The sequence below is a fragment of the Bison bison genome, unplaced genomic scaffold (assembly GCF_000754665.1).
Source record: "Bison bison bison isolate TAMUID 2011002044 unplaced genomic scaffold, Bison_UMD1.0 scf7180017858770, whole genome shotgun sequence".
NCBI classification, from domain to species: domain Eukaryota; kingdom Metazoa; phylum Chordata; class Mammalia; order Artiodactyla; family Bovidae; genus Bison; species Bison bison.
The window spans coordinates 1837404-1857185 of NW_011489342.1; the positions used below are offsets into that span (position 1 = coordinate 1837404).

A 19782-nucleotide genomic window follows, 5' to 3' on the forward strand; every position below is an offset into this window, starting at 1 on the left:
CTGGGCCTCCCAAAGCCCACCTGGAGCTGGCATGTCTCGGCCAGAGAGGCTGTGCTCTGGGGAAATGCCTGCTTGTGAACCTTCGACAGAGGGTAGCAGGGTGAACTGCACGAAGTCTTCACTTTCTCATTATCCAAGCACCCTGCCCACTCCCTATTTGGCCCTCACCCCAGCCCCCTGGGAACAGTAAAGTGTGACTACAGAGCTCCCTCCTTGGTGAGGGGGGTGGGGAATTCGTTGTCTTAAGGGACGTGGCTGGACGTGCCTAAAGTCCACTGCAAACCTGGCTTCCGTTCCAGTTAAAAGAGGCTTTTCTGGTGAGGGCATCACCTCGAACAGGGAGCCCTGCAGACTGGGAAGCCAGTGCTTGCTCACTGCAGGAAAAAGTGCCGTGCAGCCTGCCAGGAACCGGCGTCTGCAGAATCAGCCACCTTGAATTTTCCAGCAGAGGGACAAAAGGGCAGCTTGCCATCTAAGCAATGGTCAAAAGATTAAGGGCAAAAAAAGCTGCCCGGGGAATTTATAAATGAGTTTTCTCATTCAGGAGCCCCTTCCAATTGGGTGACTTTTTTCCAAAGATGAAATTCGCTTCCTGTGGATTCTAGGGTAGCTGACCAAAGGCCTGGGGCAAGGAAGGAGGGTGGGGGCACATTTCCCGTCCCCCGGCACGGCCCCAGTGGGTGAACGTGCAGCACAATCTTCAGGGATTACAGTTGACCCTTGAACAACGTGGGCTTGAACCGTGTGGGTCCACTCATACATGGGTATTTTTCAATAGTAACTATTACAGTGTTACATGGCCGGTTGACTCTGGATGCAGAAGAATGGCGGATATGGAGGCCCTATGACGAATTATATGCAGATTAACCCCTGAGTGGCTCAAGGGTCAACTTGTAGTTTTAAATGGATTCTTGCATCTTTTGCAGGACAGAGGTATGTGAATGCCTCCAACCCATTCATGGACTGCCAGCTTTAAAGCCCTAATTCAAAAGGACCAACGTTTGACTTCAGGCAAAGTGACAGTCCGCCATCTCCAAGGATCGCATTCTTTCAACGGGACTTATACTTCAGTCCCAGGCATCAGTGGTGAAGGATCTCAGAACAGCCTTCCCTTGCGGGGCTACCCATGAATGAGGTGGAGACAGTAAACAAATAACCACACAGACACATTCACACCACGTGTCACTGAATCTAAGACGCCGTCAGAGTCACCGTTAGTTGTGTGTCACTAAGAAAGAACGCAGGCTGGCGGTTAAAGCCGGACGCATCATCAACCGCCACTATACATCAAAATCTCAGAAGTGTTCAAGCGTGGGGCAAGTCTGCATCTCAAAAGCAATGAAATGGGATATGTAAAAGCAAGAGGAGGCCTGTGAAGCAAAGAATTAAGATTCTTGTGATGGAGAATGACAAGGTGGGCAGGGGACCACAAGAGGAGACCTCTACTGAGATAAGAGTGATGAGGTTAGGGAAGGCTTCCTCTTAGAAGTGACAGTGACGTCAAAACAGAAGGGTGGGAAAAGCAGGGACAGGATGTAGGGCCTTATCGATCAAGGTCTGGACTACATAGTCTCTGTATTAGTTTGCTAGAGTTGCGTAACAAAGTTCCACAGACTGAGCAGCTCAAACAACAGAAATTAATTTTCTCACAATTCTGAAGGCTGGCGGTCCCAGGTCAAGATGTCAAAGGGGTGGTCTCTTCTGAGGCCCCTCTCCTTGGCATGAAGATGGACAGCTTCTCCCCATGTCTTCAAGTGGTCTGCCCTCAGCGTGTGCCTGTGTCCCAACCTCTTCTTATAAGGACACTGGTCAGCTGGATTTGGGCCCAACCATCGGACTTCTTTCCCCTTTGCTACCTCTTTGATGGCCCTATCTCCAAGCATAGTCACATTCCAAGGTACTGCCAGCCAGGACTTCAACAAATCAATGCTGTGTTGAGGATCGGGGAGAAGACACGATTCAGCCCATAACAGTTTCAGAGGACTGGGAATCCATGGAAGGTTATTAAGCAATGGAATAATGTGATCAATCTACTCTTCTAAAGATCACACTGGCTTCAGAGAAGGAGCCTGATTGGAAGGAGGTGGGGACAGGAGCCAGAGCCCAGCTGGGCTGACACAGGTGTTCAGACCAGCGAGGCTGGTGGCTCAGACGGGGTGAAAGAGGACTTGAGAAACAACTTAGGGTGGGAGCCCCGTGACTTCTTGATGGACTGGATGCACTCTTGGCTCAAGTAACTGGGCAAATGGTGCTGTTTGTGGAGCTGGACAAAGGGGAGGAGGGTGGCAGATCTCTCCCTGCCAAGCTCAGTCTTTAACCGGGTCCCTCCATGAAGGCAAGCAATGAACATGACTTACAGGTCGTGGGGAAGCCCTTAAGTGAAATTCCCTGTGCCGTGCTTTCCTCCCTGGCCTGTCAGTCCCCCATCGCCATGGCCACTGGGAGCCAGGAGGAGCTGGTCTTCCCAGTGCAGCCTAGCCTTCACATTGAGCCTGGGGATGGAGGGAGTAAGGGGAAGTCAGATGGGCCAGGCCAGTCCAGTTGTCATGGAGAACAAATCAGGTTCCATAGGACACAGCCAGACTGGAGTGGGAAGGGTACGGGCTCGTTACTTATGGCAGGGGCACATTTTTTGGCCCAGAGTTGCCTCTACTTCTCCCAGGGCACGGGAGGAGTGTGGGTCACCTGACAGGACCTATCACCCCCCACAGACTCGTGAGAGCCCAGAACTCTGGCTCCCAGCCAGAGGCTGCCCCGAGAAGCCTGGGGATGGGCTGTGAGTGAAGGCATGCCTGGCTCTGCCAGCTACATGAAAGAAAGGCTTCAGCCTTATCAGAACAGCTCTGCTGTGGACATCATTTCTAGGTTGCTCCAAATACCAGATCTTCCCCATAACAACATCTGGGCTGCCTGTTGGAAAAGACCAGGCCAGGCTGAGTGGGGGCCCTGGCTCTGGTTCCAGGTCTGGACCTGCATGCTAAACCTCCTTGGATTCCTTCTGTTTGATGTGGCTAATCATGAGTTCTCTGGGGAACTCAGAACCAAAAGATGGAGGGTGGAGTTACAGGAGATGAAAGCACTCTGGTCAACTGCCAGGCCTCCACCTTCTCCTTCAGACGCCTGGTCCTCAGAGAGCTCTGGGGAGAAGGAGAGAGGCCCAGGGTTCCTTCTTTAGCAAGGCCGCTGTCCCGAGGCAGAGGAGCAAACCACCCCTTGTTTCAGAGAGAGAGAGCACCCATCTCCAATCAAACAAACAGTGGGGGCTGGGGTGGGGGTGCCATGTAGATTTGAGGATTCGGATCATTGTAGGATCTGACTTTCTGCAATCAGCATTTTACTCCAAGGAAAGGATGACGCCCAACTGCTGTCCCTGTCAATTACCCCCAACAGACCAAAGGAAAATAGTTTACATTTTGACCAACACCCTCCACACAAAAGTGAGATCAGGGCTCCTAGTAAGCCTTGGGATTCTGTGAGCCTGGTCAAGATTACCTCTCAGCCCGTGGAATTTCGGCTGAATGCCTGCAGAGCCCACACAGGGTCCAAGGCTCAGGGTACCTGGTGCGTCTCATGGACCACGTGGCTGCACTTCTAGGTGCTTTCCTGACATCAGCACATCTGAGAGTGAGTCACTCATTCTTTACTCCCCAAGTCTTTGGAACCCACGGGATTGCTTCCTGTCTGTGCGGGTGGGGGGTCACCCTGAGAGGGGATCTGGGGATGGGACCACCCAAACAGTGGTGTTCAATGGAGACAGCACACTTGAACATGTGGTCACGCAGGAAGGCCATGATGAAATTGAGCTACCCCACATACCCATCCACCTGGCATGCTCTGAGCATCCCTTTGGCTCAGTCTCTGCATCCCTGGTTCTGGGGATATAAGATCTATGAGGCCTCATCCTGACCCTCCAAGAACCTCTGCGGGTCTGGTCATTGAAGAAAGACCTCCTGCTATTCCCTCAGGGCAACTCTTTCATGAAATCGACCACAGAACAATTCTTCCCTGAAAACAGGAAGACCGAGACTCAGAGAAGGCTTGGCAGCAGGCAGGGACAAGAACACAGGGCCCAGCGGTCCTCTGCCCATGCTGCCAGAGATAACTGTCACCCTACCCTCTGCCCAGCTTCACCTGGGGGTCACATCCTTTCTAAGACTCCAGCTATAGTGAGAGGGGAGGTAGAGGGACCAAAACGCTTGCAAACAGACTGAGACCTGTTGCGATTGAACTGTGTCCCCTCAAAAAAAGATCTGCTGAAGTTCTAGCCCCCTGTACCTCAGCATGTGGCTTTATTGGGAAACAGGACTGCTATAGGTTACTTAGCTAGGATGAGGTTAGTGGAGTACAGTGGGCCCGCAATCCACATGACTGTCTGCTTAGAAGAAGCTGAGGGAGGAGATGGCCGTGTGACACTGGAGGCAGAGACTGTAGTGACACCTCTACAAGCCAAGGATCACCAGGGATCGCTGGAAAACATCAAACACTATAAGGGACGAGGAAGGATTCTCCTTGTGGATTTCAGGAGGAGCATGGCCCTGTCAACACCTTGATTCTGGACTTGGATTAGGAGAACTTGTCCTCCAGAGCCATGAAACACCACATTCTGAGGTTTTAAGCCACCCGGCTTGTGACGCTTTGTTGAGACAGCTCTAGGAATCTAACATGGGGCCCAAGACCTCAGGTCCTGATCACTGGAGAAGACCCCCTGGCCCACACAGACACACATGACAACTGCGGCCGTTCTGACGCACAGTCACGCTACAAATCCCCTGAAGTCCCTTTCCGGGTGTCTGCTGGCTGTGGGTGTGAACCTTGGATGGCAGGGAAGCCGCACTTTTCCTGGAGCCTCTGTGATTGAGACTGGACCCCGGTCCCAGGACCTGGAGTTGAGCTCTCCTTCTCCCTCCTTCCTGAGGGTCCCCAGGAGCTGGGCTCCTGGGTCTCCGGGCCCCGAGCTCTCTGATGGTACCTGGCACACATTGTAGTGCTCAAAGAGGGACAGGAAGCCTATGTCACTGCGTGTGGAGATGCCTTTGAGGAGCGTGACGTCCCCGTTCCCAGAATCCAGCTCCACCACGTCGTTGAAAACATTGGACACAGCCTTCCCGGTCAGGAGCAGATTGACAAGTTCCTGTTGGTGAGAGAAAGGGGAAAGGCTTGTCAAGGTGAAGCGGGGAACAAGAGAAAAAGGGAAGAGAAGGAAGGAAGAAAGCAAGGAGAGCGAGAGCCTGACATCAGAGGGGCCGCACCCAGCACTCCCCTGAGCCCTCCGGGAAGTTGCCAGCTCTGCTCATCAAAGTGACTCTGGGAACTCATCCGTCCGTACTCCACAGTCACTGAGCATCAGCTGCACCCAGGACCCCGTTGAGGAGCAGGGGGCGGTGTTCCTCATGGAGGGAAAGAGTGGCTCCTGACCTCCAGCGTCCGGGTCTAGAGTAGGGAGGATCAGGTATGGGCCTGCATGCCTGAAGAACAATGTAGGAAGTGACCAGAGCTGTAAAAAATGTGTGCACAGAGCACTCATGGCCACACGGACGCGGGACCACATGACTGAGTCAGAGACGCTTTGTGGAGAAACGACATTTGGGTGGGTCCTAAAGCGTTGGACTTTCTTTTCTTAATAAGCTTTTTAACTTTGAAATAATTTTAGAGAGTCAAAAGAAGTTGTAAAAATAGCACAGAGGGTTCCTGTGTACCCTTCGCCCAGCTTCCCCCACAGATAACATCTTACGTAACCAGAGCATGTTCTCAACGTCAGGAAGCTGACAATGGGGAGACACCAGAAACTCAGATTCAGGCTGTACTAGGATTTCATCAGTGAGGGCAGGGTCTTCCAGGGAGGAGGGCGAGGAGAGGCCAGTAGAGGCGGGGAGGTGGGGGCAGGCGGGCCCCGGCCTGGGCTCCTGCTCTGTCTCTGGCCCTGTCAGCAGCATGGCCTTGGGACTCAGCTGCTGCACACCTGACAACCCAGCGCACCTGCCAACCCCAGAACCACCAGAGTCGTGGAGCAGTGACTCCCTGACCATCTCCCTCAGCCAGCGCCTCCTGTGCCAGGGTGGCTGCAAGGGCCTTCCCTGAGCAGAGCATCCAGGGCTCCAGCCTCCTGTTAGGAATGGGGAATCAGGCTCAGCGCTGGGAGAGGATTTGCCCAGGCCACACAGCCGCTTAGCGACAGAGCCAGACTCCCGCCCTCACTTTCCGGCTCCCTTTCTGGCGTCCCTTCCCTCTCCCCTCACTCGTTACCCTCAGGGGACCATCTGGCCATCCAGAGACACAAGATGAAGGGAACATTTAAGTATCTGCTGCACCACTAAGGAAGGTTGCATGAGCCCAGCCTCAGCGCTGGGGCAGGACCTTCTGTCTGACCTACCTCCTGCCAGGGCTGCTGCATGTCTGAGGCCAGCCCGCAGGAATCTCCCCAGTGGTGCGTGGGAACAGCTGTAAGAGCCCTTGCCCATCATCAACTCTGGAGGGCAGAGTTCACAGAAGTGTTTTCCCCTGAATTGTGAGAGCGATGCGCAGCTTAATAAATCTCTCCGTCAACACGTTTCCCTGGCCCAGAGGTAGTAAAAGAGGCCCCTCTGATGGCCGCAGAGGGGCCATTATTGAAGGGAGATGCCGAGGGGGCCTCATTGTGTTCTTGCAGAGGAAGCGAGAAGGAATTTGGAGGAAATGTCTGCTCTGAGATACTGCACCTTGGGGGCAGTGGCTGCCGAAGAAAGGCACAGCCTTCTCCAGACACATTCAAGTGTTCCCAAATGGTTTTCAAGGGGAAGAACAGGTCCTGACCCCCATGTGAGGGGTATCCCAAAACCTTCCTCAGAGCAGGAAGCCTTTTCAAAATGAGAAGCAGTGACAGGCTGCTCCCTGACCCTAGTCTCAAAACTCACACAGTAGCAAAGCCTAGTGATCACCTGGCTCCTCACCACTCAGTGTCATCCGTGGGCCAGCAGCATCGCCTTTCCTGGAAGCCTGTGACAAATTCAAAACCTCGGACCCCAGGCCAGGCCTGCTGAATCTGAGCCGACTCTTCAACAAGATTTTGCAGGATTCATGTGCACATCCAAGTTCAAAAAGCACTAACCTAGGGATTTCCCTGGTGGTCCAGTGGCTAAGAATCCACCTTCCAATGTCGGAGGCTTAGGTTCAATCCCTGGTTGGGGAACTAAGATCCCACATGCCACAGGGCACCTAAGCTTATGCACCTTAACTAAAGAGCCTGTGTGCCACAAATGAGATCTGATGCAGCCAAATAAATACTTAAATACTTAAAAGAAGAAGAAGAAGACTGATCTAGTCCCAGTGTTTCACTCTACAAATGAGGAGACCAACGTTCAGCGAGGGAAAGAAAATTGTCCCAGCCCATGCCACAAGTGAAACTGCCAACACGGCTCAGAATTCAGCCCAGGTTCTGTTCTATATCCTCTGTATGCTGCTTAAGTGACCTCCCCTGGGTCACATTGCTCTCTGCCTGCGTGGGGAAGCTCCCACAGGGAGGAGAGACACCCAGAGTGGGCTAGACCACTCCTGGTGGTCGTTCAGCCTGAAACCTTTCTCTGGGGGCTGGGCAACAGCCAACCTCACATCTCCTTGGGTGCCTGAGACAAACCACAGGCCCTGAACTAGCCCTTGTGTAGTGCCTAGGTATGTTTTCAGGACTGGCATGTGTGAGCCAGGACCCCTAGGACAGCTGGGTCCTTTGTGGGCCCAGCAGGCAGAGAAGCTCCACCTAGCCCAGTCTGTGCTACACACGCTGCCCCCAGAGGAGAACTGAGGGTCAGGTTTAACCATGGCCAGGCGGCCACTCAGGGAGGCCTTGCCTTGCAGAGAAAAGCTCAGGCAGAAGTCAGGTGTAGCATTTGGCTCCCAGTCCTGACGCCTGATGACAGGATCTTAAATTTATTTTTATTTATTTTTTGGCCGCACCTTGCTGCACGTGGAATCTTAGTTCCTCAACCAGGGATTAGAACCTGTGACTCCTGCAATGGAAGCGTGGATTCTCAACCACTGGACTTCCAGGGAAGTGCTTGCCATGATAGGATCTTAAACAGATCCTTTTCCTTGCATCATCGGGAGACCGGGAGGATTGAAGACAAGCAGTTGTGCTAAGGGAGCCCTGCTCTCCACAAGGCCCCTGGAGGGCCCCTCTGTGAAGATGCAGAGGGGAGGGTGGTCCTAAAGACAATATCCTGTACAAATGCAGGGGGCCAGGGCCGTCGTCGCCACAGCTGGACCTGGGCCCCTCGTCCATACCAGGGCTCTTGGCTGGGCAGTGCTTGGGTCTGTCTCTTTGGCACCTTCTGCAGCTCCAGGCACACATACTGGGCACAGCAAAGCCCAGAACCAGAAGCTAACCTGAATTGCGTTTCTAGGTCTCTGTGATGAGGAAGCCCAGCAGAACCTGAAAGCTGCTCGGGGAGAGCTAGCAGGAGCAAAGACAGAAAGGAAGAGGAAAGGAAAGACGTGCTAGGCTGCCCCACACCCTACCACCCTCCCCACTGACCTGCGTGCAGTATCCGTGTGCTCCAATCAGGTGGCTGGTGGGGACGTCGAAGTCCTGGCGGACACTGGAGAGCAAGAAGAAAGGGCTGTTAGCACGTGTCTGCCTGACTCGGGCTGCCGGGCAAACCTCAAGGATGGCTGGGGCTCCCCTTGGGTTCCAGGCTGAGGCCCAGGACTCTGGCTTTGTCAGGAGCCCAAGTTTCTGAGCTCTGTGCCCACCCCGGGGCCAGAGCCTGGGACTCACTCTGCTCTGGGCAACGGCCTCCACTCTGGCTTCATCGGGCCCTTTGTGGACAACCAGAGGTTGGTGATAGATGCATGCCACAGCAGAAAGGGCCCTGGGTTCGGAATCCACGCCCTGCATTCACACTCTGTCAGTTACTGATAGTGGGGGCTGGACATCCCCAGCCCTGTCCTCGGTCTACAAGTCAGTTAAATAGGAGGAATGGCCCCGAATGCCTCCTTGAGTCCAAAAACAACAGTTACCGCCACCTGGGCACAAACTCTGTATCAGGCCGAGTATAATCATTGTTTCCTAAATCCTGAAAGAAAACCAAGGTTCCAAGAACTGACTTGCCCAGGACACTCAGCTTATGCGTGACGGCGCTGGAGGGGGATCTAGCTGCCAGTCTCAGTGGCCTGTGTTCCCCTCGCCCCACGTCACCCCTGTGGCTCCACCTTCAGAATGGGTGCGCCCGCAAAGGCACAAGGTGAAAAGCAGCTTTGCCAAAAGAAACCCATCAAATTGAAAGGAAGAGGTTTCCGGGACTGTATGCTACTGGGGGCCAGAACAACGCAGAGTCATGGCAGCAGTGGCCTTGTCACATGTGAGGTCGGCACTAGGAGGCGAGCCCCTTGCCCCTAAATCTCAAAACCATCGTAATGTATGCAAAGCTCACCATGAAGACAGTACTCCTTTTACCCCAAAGTAAATCCCTCAGGACACAAAGCACTGTTGCTCAACAGAGCTGTGGGATGGGTAGTAAGAAAGGAGCTCCCCGCCACAGACTGCACTTATAGAGGACAGCCTTTCAAACCTCCAGCCACTGGGGGAAATGGCAATTACTCTATTTTATAGAATGGAAGGGCTTCCCAGGTGGCGGTAGTGGTAAAGAATCCACCTGCCAATGCAGGACACGTGAGAGATGTAGGTTTGATCCCTGGGTCAGGAAGATCCCCTGGAGTAGGAAATGCCAACCTGCTCTAGTATTCTTGCCTGGAAAATTCCATACACAGAGGAGCCTGGCAGACTACAGTCCATGGGGCTGTAAAGAGTCAGACATGACTGAGCTTTTATAGACCTGGAAAGAAGCTCAGAGGTTAACACAGGGAGTAGGGGTGTTATGTGAGGCCAGGGAGCTGGCTCCCCCTATAGCTGCCCACCCAGCACGGGCCATGGCCTGGCCTGCCCTCTACATCCCCACCCCAAAGAGAGTGCCAAGAGGTAGCCCAGAGGTAGGAAGAGCCAAGTAACCATGACGTTTGTTTTTCCTTACGGTGGAAGAGAAGAAAAACCTGGCCTCGGTTTCATGCTTTAAATCTAAGACCTGTCATAAGTCCATAAACCTAAAACATACACCCTGGTTCCACCTTAGACACCCCAGCTCCATGACTCCACGAGAGGAACCCTTTCTTGTGGTTTTTACTAACTGTGGTCAAACGGGGATGGTCCGTGGTCCACACAGCCCTGGGTTAGCACTGCAGGGCCCAGCCGAAAACCGCTGAGGTGGGGGTCCGTCGGAAGGGGCCTGGAGGCTGGCCCACCAGACGTGGCCCAGCAGGCCTGGAAGGAGCCAGCTGGGAGGACGGGGGGACAAATGGCCGAGGGTGGCGTGCAGCTGGTGCTGGCTCAGGCAGAAGAATTGATGGAAATACTCCTCGTGGCATACACAGGCATCTTCTGAAGGGAAGAAAATAAGCTCAGAGGGGCCCTGGGTAGACTGATAAGCATCGCTGGCCCCGAGCCGCCCCGAAGCTTTCAGAAGCAGTCTGATCTTCATAGTCTCACAGTCTCCTGTTCACCCAGCAGGGCTGAGCGCCTGCGTCAGCTGAGAGCAGAGGGACGGGCAGCGAGGACAATGGGAGGAAATGGTAATTGCATCCTTAGGTGCAAACATGATGGGAAATTTAGAAGTAGACTCAGATATTAAAAGGGAGGAACATCTGTATTTCATATCGGGGTGTTTGGGAGACGCCAAGGAGCAGCTTATGGCTTAAGAGATTTACAACTTTGGCAAATCTAGATGCCCAGACCTCCCTCAAGGGGAAATCCCTGGAGAGCTGAATGTGAGGAGTCTCGGAGCAAAGAAACAGCAGCTTCTGCTCTGCCCAGAGATGAGGCAATTCACATGGCAGGGCCAGCACCAGGCCTGAGTTCTAGCCCCCGTTCACTGTGGGGCCACAGACCTCCCCTCTCCGGGTCTCAGTCTCCCCTTTGGTAAGATGAGGGGCTTTGCGCAAGGCCAGGCAGTGTCCCAGGAGTAGGGGCTGAATCAGTTGGGGGGGGTGGTTGCTGCAGGGCTCTAGGGTCCCTACCTTCTGAGCTTCTGAGCTTCGAGTTGCAATGGGCCCTCCCCTAGGACTGACCACCATTCCAGTCTAATGAGCAGCTTATTACTTCCATGGTCCTCCTGGGGGCTAGACAACACTGGACCCAGGGGAGTTCTGCAGAGCCCAAGGACCCAGGCACCAGACTGGGTGACAGGAGCCAGGAGGAGTCAGGGCCTATGAAGTCTGTCTCCTGAGACTGTCCTGTACTGGGGACCCCCTCAAGGAACACGAACTTGCCTGGATTTTAGATTGCAGGAAGCACAAAGTGGTGGGAGCCTGAGCGGACCTGCCGAAGGCATGGAAACTTACGAGGAGGGGCTTGGCTCTAATTGCCCTGCCACCAACCTCCTCAGCATTCTGGAAGCCAAGGGCCAGAACCTGGATCAATGGTCTGGGGTAATGGCCCAACCCTGGGGGTGTCCAGGCGACCTGCTGACAGAGGAGGGGGCTCTGCCCAGGGTGTCAGCAAAGACGGTTTCTCCCAGCTCTGCCTATGTCGGGAGGTCCTGAGATGCTGCTCTGCACCAAGAAACAGAACAAAGAGGGCATCAGGGCTGGCACATTCCCCAGGGCCCAGCATTGTGCAGATGGGAGAATGAATGGCCAGAGAAAGGATGCAGCTGGCCCAGAGATAGTGACAGGTGCCAGCTCACTCTCAGGCTGAAGCTGGTCTGAGAGCTCCACTGGCTCTGTCCAATCCTCCCTCCAGCACAGGGCCTGGAGGGACAAGGTTCTATCTCTGAGCAGCTTCCAGTGCACAAGCCTCAGACCTGCAGGGTCTGAGGTCTCTGACACTTTCAGGAACACCTGAAAGTCCTCCCTAAAGCCTTGGAGGCCAGCAGGCAAGAACCACCATTTCCGTGATGATGGGGTAACTGAGATACAGAAAGTGAAGAGACTTGGGGTCATACAGAGTCAGCAGGCCAGGACTGTGTCCCTGACCTAAAACCAACATCACACAGTGCAGCCTGAAACCCATGAGAGCAGTCAGCCCAGTCAGCCAGCTCCAGGCAGGCACGGGAGCCCTGCAACCCCACTGCTGGTCGCCACCCTCCCTGGCTGAGACACAGCTTATCCCTTCACTCTAAAGCCTACCCAACACACGAGTGAACGTGTGAATCTGGGCATTTTGTGCAGAAGTTTCTGAATAAGAAGGATATGCCCAAGTGGCCGAGAAATAGGGTTCTGGTCTACAGCCAAAATTCACCTAAAATCAGAATCCACGAGAGGCGGGGTCAGTGGGGTCCCGGCCTGGCTGGGTGACCTCGGGCAAGTCACTGCCTCGCTCTCAGCCTGTGTCTTCATTTATAAAACCAGAGGCCTGGAGCAGAAAGGTCTCCGGGGACCTTCCAGGATGTGAACAAGTGTGTCTGATCCACGACTCTGATATTTAAAACATCATGCCTAAAAATAGTTGGTAATTAACCAACTATTTTTAGCAGGAGGACCTCACCAGCCTCCTTCCCTCCACCTGACCTCTGGGGCGCCAGGCCCAGGGCACCCCCAGACCCCACTGGGCCAGCTCCTGCCTATCCCTCCCAGGAGAACTTCCCGCAGATAAGGCACCGTCCACTGCACTCCCGGCCACCTGCAGTGGCCTCCAGAAACCATCACCTATTGCGGGGACGTCTATTGACTCCTGAGGGCAACATCAACAGTGAAAGGACAGTTGTGGAACAACTAAGAGAACCTGGGCTCTCAACTCAGGGACGCTGGGATTACTCCCCTCTCTGAGCCTCAGTTTCCCCACCTGCAAAATGGGTATGAAGACACCTTTTTCTATTACAGAATTGCTGTGAGAACTGGATGAGATGAACTATATAAAGCACTTGACATTTGGGAAATGTCACTTCCTTTTTCCTATGATAACAGCCATAACAACAACAACAAAAAAAATAACAATGACTGAGCGGCCACGATTCCTGGAACTTCGACTATTCGTATCACGGCCAAGAACCCAGAATAGATGGAGGCTCCACTCCCAGTGACTGAACTGTAGCCATGGACATCTAAAAAGGATCTGGATGTGGTGGATACTGGCTGTTTTCTCAGGAAGGTTGACAGGGAATTGACAATGAGTCAGAACATCTGGGTGCCAGGTCCCCTCTGCCACCTGTGATGTGACCTTTGGTAAATTGTTTTCTCCCTGTGAGCCTTCAGTATGGCATCCTCTGACAGGGATAACAATAACCACCTCAAAGGGTTGTTGCGATAAGGGATGAGCCCATAAAAAAGACTTGCAAACCCCAGACAGCTCCCCAGATGGGAGGGAACAGGTGCTATTTCCATTCTGCCGGCAGGGGCCCTAAAGAGGAATGGGCTAGACAGGGACCCAGGAACAGGGCAAGGTACGGGGATGGAGAGAGAGGGACGGACCTAAATGAAGAAAGAGAAAACAGAGATGTCCAAGCCCTTCCCTCCCCATCCCTTTCCCCGCTCACCGCTCCTGGTCTGCCCCCCACGTGCCCACACCTTCCTTCCAACCACACCTGGAGGAACCATTCCCTGAAGACCTCTCAGCTGGCCGTCACCGCTTTATCCTTGCTGCCTGCCACGACCCTTCCAATGAAGCCCTCAAGCTCTGCTATATGTCATCTCCTCCATAAAGAGACACCTCCCATGATCCAGGAGAGAGATGCCCCATCTCTCTGTGGATACCCCCTTCCAAAGAGTGCCACCCCCATACCCACTGCTTTCTGGGTGCCAGCCTTGCTCCTCCAAGCAGCAAGGACTTGGAGGGTCAGGGTGACACTGTCCGTCCAGCCCCACAGCACCCAGAACTGGGCCCTAACCCTGCAGGTGCACAGCAGATGGACCCCAAATGATGTGAGCCTGCCCATATCCATCTTATGGAACAGCCTCTGCAAGTGGGGTCCTAGGCTGTGGTCAGAGGCAGGCGGAAACATGCTTCCCACCCAAGCAGCTGAAGCTATACTGGAACAGGAGATTCCTTCCAAAGGTAAATGGTCTCTTTCTCCTCCTGAGGCCAGTCCTCTCTACCCAGGCATCTGAGCAAGCCCTTCGTGGAACAAGCAGGTGTAGCCCTAGGGTCAGTGGGTAGGGCTGCTGGGTGCACTGGGCATCAAGAGACCCTCCCAGCTCTGCCACTAACCCTGGGGTGGTCTGGGCTTGGTCACCCTTCTCTGCATCCAGCCCCCGGGCTCTGTCTGTCTTCAGATGCAACCGCTGAAAGCACTCACTACCCCTCCTCCTTTGCTGTTGTTAGCAGTCGCTAGGTCTTGTCCAACTCTGTGACCCCATGGACAACAGCATGCCAGACTTCACTGTCCTTCACTATCTCCCGGAGCTTGCTCAAACTCATGTCCACTGAGTTGGTGATGCCATCTAACCATCTTGTCCTCTGCCATCCTCTTTTCCTTTTGCCTTCAAATATGGCCTCCACTGGAATTCAAATCCAGGTTAAAGGTGACCTGTTCATTGAGAAAGTTCCTCTCGTCCAGTCTCCCACCTATAGTCAAAAGAACTTGCCATGTCAGGAAGGAGGGCCATTAACCATTTTGCTTGGTCTCCGTGTCCCACCTGGAAGAGACAGGGGCGAGAGGCAAGGCTCCATTCAGGGTGGAGTCAGGGCACGCAGTCTGGGCGGTTCTGTATGCACCTCCCTTCCTGGGCTCGGGTTTAGGGGGTGCAACAGGAGGGTGGAGGAGAACGCTGATGAGAATCTTGTCTATCCCTTCCCAACAGGACAGCACATCTGGGGCCACCAAGATCCTGTGATTCTCAACCAGAACAGCCCTCTGTTCAAATCCCTATGTCACCAGCCACCAGCCAGCCCAGCCCCCCTGAGCCAGACTGGAAGCTTCACTGCTGCTTCTCTCCATCTCTGAGGGTGTCCTGCCGGGCCCAGATGTAACCCACCCCCAAGTTCAAGCCCCCTCCAGCTCTTGGATATGCCCCACACCTCAAGTTCCTCGCCATACAACCCATCCCTTCCTGATCCCTTCCCCAGCCAGTGTGGTGGGTCTGGGCAGGGGGAGGAGGGGTTGACCACCTTCGGGGGCAGCTCCCTGAGTTCACGTGCCCCACAATAGGTGCAGCCCAGGCCTGGCCACTATTAGGTATCAGAAGTGGGGACATGACACAGCTCCCTGTAGGCTGAGGGGTGCCAGTGAAAAGGCTCCCGGGAGCCCACCATGCAGGAGGCTCCCCTGGGAACATGGCAGAGACACAGGGAGGAAGAGTGAAGAGACAGAAGGGAGGACACGCAGTCCCAAAGACACTGTTTGGGTTTCTAGATCCAGCCACTCCCAAAGCCCTGGGTGTGACATGAATCAATTAATAGTGTTCTGCTTATGGTAAGAACTGCCTTTCTGTCACTTGCCTTTGCCTAACCGGCACTCATGGCTGGCCTTCAGTTCCAGGCTGTTTCACGGCATTGCTGTTTTCACTGTGTTGGAGACGGTTACAAAGAACACAGAGCCACATGGCGTGGGGGCTGCTCCACACCCTCAGTGCCTGGCTTGTGCTGCCCAAAAATTACTTCAGCAAATGACAAAGTACTGCCTCTTCTGAACTTTCAAGACTGCCCTTGGGCATCCAAAGTTGCCACTGTAATGAATGCCAAAGGTCTACTGAATGAAAAGGTTTTCTTCACAAGCCATCTCCCCCCACCCCCTGGGCCTAAGTCACCCAAGGGGCGTTGCCTGAGCCCTCCCTGTGCCGAGGGGCTGGCACACCCCTGCGCTGTGCTCTGTAGGCCTGGCATGGAGCTGACCTTGACCCCCCAACCCTGAGCATCTTTGGGGTTTCTGAGAATGTGCTGGGGAAAGTTCTGGGCCAGGCGGTTTGGAAAGCAGGGGGGCTAGGCGAACATGAAAGCCTGCATGAGATTTACTGTAAGCAACTCGAGATCTTAGGAAAGAAAATAGATGGCTTGAAATCAAGCAGAAAAATAATAAAGCCTTCTGAAGGCTTTGCACTCAGCCTGGAGTAAACAAAACTCAAAGGCCAGCTTTGCTGCGGTTCTTTCAGCCTCTGGGGGTGAAGGGGGCAGGCTGCACCCTGCTGCATCTGTCTGTCCATGGTACCTTCACCCTGGCTCCACCCAGCACTGGGGACAGCCCACGGACACGAGGAAATGACTCTGGGGTGACAGCCCCCCCTGGGACCCAGACATGCATCTCAGAGCCTTGCTAGGAGGAGGGTCAGCTGTGCTCTCGGTCACACTCACACTGCCTCACACACACAATCAAGTTACCCTTCCCAGTCTCAGATACAATCACCCACACCCACATCATCTCACACCCGGGCCTCCAGACTCACTCATCTCTCATCCACACACATCCGGCCACACACGCACACAGACTCACACTATGTTTGTGAAGAACTTGGTGTGTTTCCCAGCCATCCCTGCTCCGCTTCTCCTGGCTGAAGAGCATATGATTTGAGAGACTTGTGCTCTCTTTTGGGTTACCGCATTATGCCCCATGTATATGATTTGAGAGACTTGCGCTCTCTTTTGGGTTACCCACTTTATGCCCCAGATCACCCTGAAATGGTATCAAAGGATTCAGCAAAGCTAAATCTGAACCCCAGAGCAGGGAGGCCCTTGGGTTTGCCTGGTCCTGTGGTTTTTAAGCAGTGTTTGCAGAACTGGGATTTCTGTAGAGAGGAGTCTCCAGGCAGCAAGGAGGACCCATCCCCCGTTTGCAGGACATCCCCATGGCCTGATCTACACCACAAGGCACCCAGCCAAGGCTGAGGGCAAGACAGGACAGCACAGGACAAGAGAGGCTCTGAGCACAGGTAGGATGGGACGGGACTAATCACAGCCGCCATCCAAGACCTTCCACCCTCTGGAGACCTGCCAGGCACACAACAGGCACTTCTTCATTTAACCCCGTGAGGTAGAATTATCAGCCCCATTTTACAGAGTTAAGAAACTCGGGCTCAAAGCTGTATGGAGGCAGGCATGAAACCAAGTCTGTTTTACTCCCAAGTTCAAGTCCTTAAACAACAAACCCAGAGAGTCCTGTCTGGGACCCAGCTGCCCGAGGTGAGCTGTGTAACTCTCGGGCAAATCACTCGACTCGCCTCTCAGAGCCTCGTTTTCTCATCTGAAAGAGATGCTGACAGAGGTGGCAACTGCCACCCAACAGGACTGCTGTGCGGATTAAACGCGTCTCGTGTAAAACGTTACAGCCAAGGACCCGGCAGGTAGGAAGCTTCTTAGATGCTGGCTGCTGTCCTTCTTACTTCTGATGAGAATGCTCTCTGTGCTGTTTACTTAGGAGAAGGAAAAGGGGAGCCACAGGAGTAAGACAAACCCCGCCAATGCGCTGCTGGAGCCAATGCTTGAGCGGGTCTCTGTGAGGTCCTCCTGGCAGGCAAGGGCCAGGATGGCTGTAGTTGCCCAGGAAGGTTTCAGAACCACAGGCCTCCGGTTCACACGGAAGGTCCTCAGGGGCCGTGAGCAGGAGAGACCATCTTTACATACTCTCCCTGGGGCCAAGAGGACCCCACAGTGCTGTGTGTCTGCATGTGTATGTGTGTGTCTGAGTATGTGTATGTCCCTTTCTGTGTCTGTGCATGGTGGAGGCGGAGGGGCCTGGCAGTCCCTTCCCATGGGCATGAGGTTGGGCTGGTGCAGCGGGGCAGCCTACCCCAAAACAGATGCCCCACAGGTACCACAGCTGAGGCAGGCACCTAGGGGTCTGACTTGGTTGGATGGGGCGGGGAGGTGGCAGAAGCCATTCCACTGGTGGAGCTCTGGAGAACATGAAGCAGAGTCTGGATGGGGGGGCCCTGAAAGCCCCTCAGATGGACATGGCTGCACGAGCAGCTCCCTAAGGAGCATGCGCGTGAACAGGGGGCCCAGCTTCCAGGCTGGCAAGTGGAACCAACGGCAGAGACACTCTAAGCACAGAGACCTCAACCCTCAGAGTCAGGGGACCCCCACGCAGAGGGGGAAACGGGCCCAGAGGACTGCAGAAAGGCCTGGTCCTCCCGTCAGGAAGCTCAAGATTGTCCCCCACACACCGGTCAGCCCAGGGATTAGCAAACCCAGGCCTGGGGAGAACGCAGAGCAGCGGCTTACGGTCTCCGTGCACGTGAGCCCAGCCAGGAATGAATCATATCATTATGGCAGGATTAGAAGAAAAATGCCATTAGAAAGTGCACACACACGCATTTAATAAGGTCAGTAGCAGTGAGCAGCAGGCCAGCCCGCAGCACGAGGCTACAGAGCTCTGGCCTCCCTGTTCTCCCACCGGCACCCAAGGCCTGGGGAAGGTGGACAAGACCCACCCAGGCCCAGGATCACGGAGCAAGCATCTCCTTCTGCCGGGCCCCCCACCAGTCTGGGCACCCCATAGCTACTCTTACCACCTCTCCTACTCAGAGCTGTTTTCAAATCTTCCCCAACAACATACATACCCTGCTACCCCGTCAAGTGAAAATTTATCCCCCTAGCTCTCCATGTCCTCTGGGGTCTGCGCTCTGCTTGAAAGTAGATGGGGTAATCGATTCTACTTTACAAACCTATTAATGTGCTGTTAATCTGGTACCCTCCCTGGTGACACAACGCTCAGGTGACAACTGTGGAAAAGAGGCCTAGAAAGCACCCAGGGAATGGGGGTGATGGCAGAGCTCCAGCTCTCAGGCAGCCTGGGAGCCTGAGTTTGACAGAGATGCCCAGAGTACCAGTCGGGGACCCAACCTTCCTGCTCCCCCAGCCTCTAAGGCCCTGGTGTACCCCTCAGAGTTGGCTCTAGACACGAACCTGGAAGCCTTTGGGACTGCTTTGGCCTACAGCATGTCCACAGGGCCCTTGGTCATCTCCCAGCTCCCAGCCTCAACTGTCCAGCCCTGCACACATCCAGGGGAGTCCTTGTGCACCCTCAAGTACTCACCCACTGCAGTGCTGCTAGGACCCCAGGGGTGCTATGAGCTCTTGAGGGGGTGTAGGGGGAGTCTTTTGGATCTGAGTCCCCTGCACCCCCCAGTACATGTGGGGAGATGGAGGAGAAGGTAGTGCTGCCCACGTGTACAGAGGATGAAACTGCTCTCTCCCCAACTAGCCTACTGATCCCCCAGTTCACTGCCCCGTTTATCCTTTCCACCAGGTTCACTGAGCACCCACTGTGTGCTCTGCAGTGATCAGACAGATAAGCCCAGCTCTGGGAACTAAGTGGGGAAGATACTCACAGCTCTGTGGATCTGGACAGGATGGCCGACAGGGTGAGCAGGACACATCCGTAAGGGCCTGCTTCAAACTGGAAAGAGGAGAAAGCAGTGAGAACCCATCAAGTGTCTGCACCTCCCTCCTCTGGGTTCCTTGGGGACCATACCCCGGGGAGCAGGCTGATTCCAAGCCAGCCAGCTGCTTCAAGCTGGGTCCCAGAGGTTGCCAGATGGCCCCACAGCAGACTCCATGCAGGTCTCCCAAACCAGATTCCCAAAGGGATGAGGAACACACAAGCCTGAGTGACAATGGAGCAGACGCAGTGCCCCCGAAGGGAGTAAACACCCACGGCCTCAGAGTCTTGGAAGCTCGTGGACAGTGCTGGCCTCTACTACCATGCAAGTGTCTTCTGCTCATTATAACAACTAAAACTACCCCAGGCCTATATGATAAACACCATATTCACTGCCCTCTGCTGTGCAAGGAAACTTGGGCTCAAAAATTGAGCAACTGGCCCAAGGTCACACAACTTGCAGGCAGCCCACTGGGAATCCAGGGGGCTCCCTCCAATTCCAAATCCCTTATTC

At 54.4% G+C, this 19782-nt stretch overlaps 1 protein-coding gene across 1 annotated transcript in view; it reads right to left on the reverse strand.

The window, feature by feature from the left end:
• The window catches only part of FAM188B (family with sequence similarity 188, member B), a 91807-nt gene that overhangs the window by 14189 nt on the left and 57836 nt on the right, over positions 1 to 19782 (reverse strand). Inside the window, exons 11-13 of the mRNA XM_010829398.1 lie at positions 19219 to 19286; positions 8504 to 8567; positions 4970 to 5131 (exon numbers count right to left, since the gene is read on the reverse strand). Of these exons, the coding sequence (XP_010827700.1) occupies positions 4970 to 5131; positions 8504 to 8567; positions 19219 to 19286 (294 nt within the window). The remainder of the gene's footprint in view (positions 1 to 4969; positions 5132 to 8503; positions 8568 to 19218; positions 19287 to 19782) is intronic.